Raw genomic sequence first — 5152 nt, forward strand, 5'->3', positions numbered from 1 at the left:
ATATTTATTATGTATATATAAATACACACACATGCATGTATATATTTAAGAGAAATATGTTGTTTATATATTAAATATATTTAGATATAACATAAAATATAAGAATATGAATATATAAATGAATAAATGTGTATATATTTTCAAAATATATACTCTATGTGTGTGTATTTATATATACATCGTCAGTAAGAATTTTTACTCATTTAAAACACAATAAAATGAAATATGCTCCCTTATTCTTTTATATATTTTAATATGTACAAGTCAGAAGAAGCATGTTGTTTGAATTTTTACATAAATATTGTTACACTGAATGACAATGTAAAAAAATGTTCAACCAAATTTTGACATTTTATTCTCCAAAAACTTATTTGAAACAAAAGAAAGGGGTGTGTATATATACATAATACATTTCTGGTGTATTTCTTATAAATATAAAATGTTCTACTACATTTTAAACCATATAATATATACAGATATAATACAATATAAATAAATAAATAATAAACAAACAGAAAAATAAATAAAACAATTAATTAATTAATTAATTAATGTGCACAAAAGAAAGGGGTGCAAAATCTTAAACTTAAAAAAAATAATATTAGAAATGTTGCCTTGTACTAAGTGCAAGTAATAAAATTACCTAAACTGAAATAAAAGTAAAAAGAAATATTTAAGAAAACAAAAGCACAAAGTAAAAATTTAAATAAAATTAAAATAAAAACTGCAAAAAAAAGCTTAATTTGAATTAATTTGAAATGTCATTTATGCCATTTTCAAGTTTAATACTCAGGGTAAGTGGTTAACCCTTAATCTTAGTATGATCAATAGTAATAGTACTGTTTAGTGGCAAAGATCACTATTAATCTAATCCACTATATGCTGGCAGACATCGGTCAGTTCTGCTGTTGACCTTGAAAGCTTTGAGTTTGGTGCGTTTGGATGCAGATTGTAGATCAGTATATGCAGTAATACAACAGGAGTGTGTAAGGGGATAAAACGCAGAGGGTTAGGAAATCAAAAGAGACAAAGCGGCAATAAAAAGCATGTAATCACTTTTGCACGTCCACAATGCAAACATCGCCAAACCCACGGCTGAAATCAAATCAGGGTAAATATACCAAGCACAGAGGGTGTAATAATGAATGACAGAGCTCCGTAGTCCTGACAGCCCATTTACATGCCGTGACAATCCAGTCCTTTCTACATTATTCATGTCCACCGCATGACAACAGCCAACCCTCCTCTGGAAAACCGAGCGGGAGAGAGGACAGCGGCTATCAGGTAAACTATGTAAGGCAATTTACGGCGTGTAAATGGCGAGTGTGACTTTAGACAAAGCCACGTTCTAGATAAGAGCATCATAACTATGCCGCGCACATGGCCACGTGGGAACGGCACGTGGCTCTATGATATCCATTTACACAGGCGTCAGTAATTACCTCCGCCGGATAATACGGATATTTTACGCTGAGGAATTTGGACAGACGTTGAATAGTCGATTAAGAGCAACTGAATGGATTCTTTTTGTGTGCTCTGTGGGGCTGATCCGTTACGAGTTTGCTTTAGTATGCCAAACCACGCCGAGGAAGTGCGACTGCTGCCAGTGTGGATCTGAGGAAGAGAGTTTGCCATCCCACCGAAGTGCTTTGATCTCATACCTGTACAAATTTCTTGCATCCAGCCAAGAGTTTGACAGGAATGTATGATTCTCTGTGCCAACATGATTTATTGGTGGTGTTTTTTCTCATGGGTTCGGGGGAAAAAAATACAGTTCTGATACGCTTACCTCTCGTCAATTGGCCGGTCGTTAAACGTCCAGCGAATCATTGGCACAGGGTATCCCTTCATGACGCATGGCAACAACACGCTCTCCCCGACAACCTTCGCCACAGCAACTTGGCCCTGGAGAGTCTCCAGTTTTTCTTCAACACCAGAATCTGCAAAAACACACAAAAATAGCACAAATGTGACTATAAAAATATATCAGTAAACTCACAATTCAATGAACAAAAGTAATAATAATAAAATGATTATTTTACTTATGATAATATATTTAATGTATAGTAATAATAATATAATAATGATAATATATTTATAATAGTATAATAACTAATTAACTTATTTGAATTAACTTTAAAAATGTTATAATAAGTGTGTATAAATATATTTAATTTATATAAACAAACAGTATCATCTCATGAACATTTGAAAAATGAATAATTTAATCAATCAAAAAATTTATTTATTTTTATTCTACTTCATTTTATAACGTCTCCAAGATGCTTCAAGAAACTTACCTACAAAGCTACCTGAGAAACTATGCGCAAGTGCACCGAGGGCAAAAGCTGCTTTAAACGCAAAGGATGCTCACACCAAATGTAGATTTAATTTAGTTAATAGAAGTTAATTGATAAAGAAAATACGTATACACGACAACATTTTCAAAACGATTCGCGTTTACACACATCCGCGAAAACGGTCAAAAACGCTGTATTACGTATGCCAGGCCAGTAGTTGGCGCTGTCACCTTGTTAGTAAACAGTACCTGTAGGGAAGTGACGATTATTTGATGTATATGATTCGTTTCCGCTGTTGGTTGTAATATTGGTGAAGTAAATCCACACTTTGCTGAAGAAGCGTTAGCAAACTCAACAGCAGCAACAACAGTACCATGTACTCCGCCAATGTTGTGTATGTTTGTTCGCGCTTGCCTTTAAAATCGACACGTACTGCGCATGTCTACATACCTAACACGTACTACGCACACGCATGACGTCAGCGTTTTCAAAGATTCCCGTTTTGGGTGTTTACACGGAAACGACAACGGTGCCGTTGTTAAAAACTTCCACTTTGAAACCCGTTTTCAAAAATATGCGTTTTCAGTCCCCAAAACGCTGTCGTCGTGTAAACGAACAGTTAAAACGCATAAAAAGTTTCCCGTTTTTGGCTGAAAATGTTGTCGTGTAAACAGCCCCTTAGTTCTGAAGCGTTTACAATCACAGCACACTGTGTGTCTGTCTGTACCTGCAGACACGTGTAGTTCTGCCTCCTCTGTGGTTTTGGCCGGTCCCAGGCCGTCTATGGTGCAGCGGTAGAGTCCGGCGTCGCTCCGGGAGGCGTTGCTGATGACCAGAGCTCCGCTGGGCAGCTGTATGACCCTGTCGTCCAGCTCCACGGGCCGACCATCCCTCTCCCAGCGGGTGAACGGGACGAGCTCTTCCGTCACCTCGCAGCTCAGCATCTCAGTGCCGCCAATGCGCACCGACATGCCCTCCGGCTGTCTGAGGAAACGTGGAAGTCCTGCGAGAACGAACAGATCAGCTGCGTTACACTCATACAGTAAAGCTCACTTAATCTCTACACTGACAGAATGAAGAAATTAAGCGAGAACAATTCAAATAACCAACCCCGAGGAGCTACAGATGGAGATTAGATGCTTTGCTAACTCTGGAGAAATTAAGTAAATAACACTAATGGTCTTGTCAAACCAATTAGCAAATAAGCTTGGGAGACGAGCAGCCATTAAGCATGTTTGAACAGCACAGCGGAGGGTTTGTTCACGATCATATTCCACTCATTTTATTAATACACTGATTAATGCATACTTATTAATTGAAGAGGCTGAAACGGATTTGTCTTTGAATTCCAGTTTAACTCACCAACTTGCTAATTTAAATAGAATTTATTCAAAGCCTGCCCCGAATTAACATTCATCTTAAATAAGGAATAAAAGAACAGTTTTAAAGGAAATATATACTAAATGACCCTTGACTGTTGAGTGATTTAAACTTATTAGATGAGGTTAATACTGAAAGCACTGCTTTAATATTCATAACTGAATATAAAAATAAAAAAAAGGTAAACTGTGATCAAATCTTAAAGGCACAATATGTAAGTTTTCGCCACTAGAGGTTGCATTTTCAAAACAATAACAAAGGCAAAGCTTGATGACCCTATAAAGGAGGATGTTCACTGATGAGGTAATGAATACATTTTTTTTATTACCTGTACCTTTCACAGCTATTCAAACAGAGAATAAATTATACAGAGAATGCAAGCAGAGAACATTTACATTGTCAAAGAACATTATGACTGACTTAATTCTAGCGCGAGTTTAAGCACTCTAAAAAAACTCCCCTTATAATCAGTAAAGCTGTCTATACACGGTTTTATGAATGAATCTCTTGCATCATACGTACATCTGCACTTTGATGTTTATGATGAGAGAATTCGCATCAGAGCTGAATTCAGTCGGCGAGCGTGTGCACTGAACAATAACTCAGCTGCATGAAATATATCACACTGTGCAAGTAGTATTTGGATATTTTATTACAAAAATCTTACATGTTGTGCCTTTAAAGTCCCTCTGTAGTCAAAAATGTTATCCCTTAAAACTCATCTTTGATCATCAAAATTACATATTTAAATGTTTATTCTTGTGAAAATAATTTTCTCATGCCTTAAAATAGCTTGAATGGAACTCTACACCCTTGCCTCATTTACTATACGTGGATCTATGAATACGCAAATTAGCCCCGCCTCCACTCAGTCACACCAGCCAGGGCCTCCTGATCCACGGATAATGACTGATAAAAAAATGTTTTTCCTAGCGGACAACTACAGTGGATACTGTAACATTCGTTAAAGTTATTTACTTGATGTTGTGTCCTCAAAATGCCTTGAAGACTCGAATGCAGCCAAGTTTGTGATTCTTAATTCGCGCCCGCGAGGTGGGTCTGACTCTGGGTTACTTTTACACTGTTGCCGCGGATTATTATTCAAGTTAGCGGTTCTAAATTCATGTTAAACCAAGGCTTCTTGGGTTTTTTGCTGTATTTTATTTTTGGTTTTGTGCTGGTAATCCTATTGGTATATTTTGCATGCGATCTCTATGCGCGCCGCGTTTGTATAAATGGAGAGAGGGATATGCTAATGATAGGAATCTATCCCTTGACGTGATTGGTTATTGAATTTTGTGACTAAGCAAACCGATGGCTGTTTCAAACCGCGTTTCTGTGACTGCCATTGGGAAACTACAAGTTTTAAGGAGAAAATACTCAGCAATGGTGTTGATTAATGGATTGGCACATGGTTTGTCTAAAAGCAAATTGAAAACACCACATAGACAAATAAACAACATAAAAAACTT

At 36.7% G+C, this 5152-nt stretch overlaps 1 protein-coding gene across 1 annotated transcript in view; it reads right to left on the reverse strand.

Moving 5' to 3' along the window:
* neo1b (neogenin 1b) overlaps positions 1 to 5152 on the reverse strand; it is a 147174-nt gene that overhangs the window by 63243 nt on the left and 78779 nt on the right. Inside the window, exons 3-4 of the mRNA XM_016559457.1 lie at positions 3028 to 3303; positions 1790 to 1940 (exon numbers count right to left, since the gene is read on the reverse strand). Of these exons, the coding sequence (XP_016414943.1) occupies positions 1790 to 1940; positions 3028 to 3303 (427 nt within the window). The remainder of the gene's footprint in view (positions 1 to 1789; positions 1941 to 3027; positions 3304 to 5152) is intronic.

Source organism: Sinocyclocheilus rhinocerous, unplaced genomic scaffold, assembly GCF_001515625.1.
Source record: "Sinocyclocheilus rhinocerous isolate Xijiao unplaced genomic scaffold, SAMN03320098_v1.1 scaffold1099, whole genome shotgun sequence".
In the NCBI taxonomy this organism is placed as follows: Eukaryota; Metazoa; Chordata; class Actinopteri; order Cypriniformes; family Cyprinidae; genus Sinocyclocheilus; species Sinocyclocheilus rhinocerous.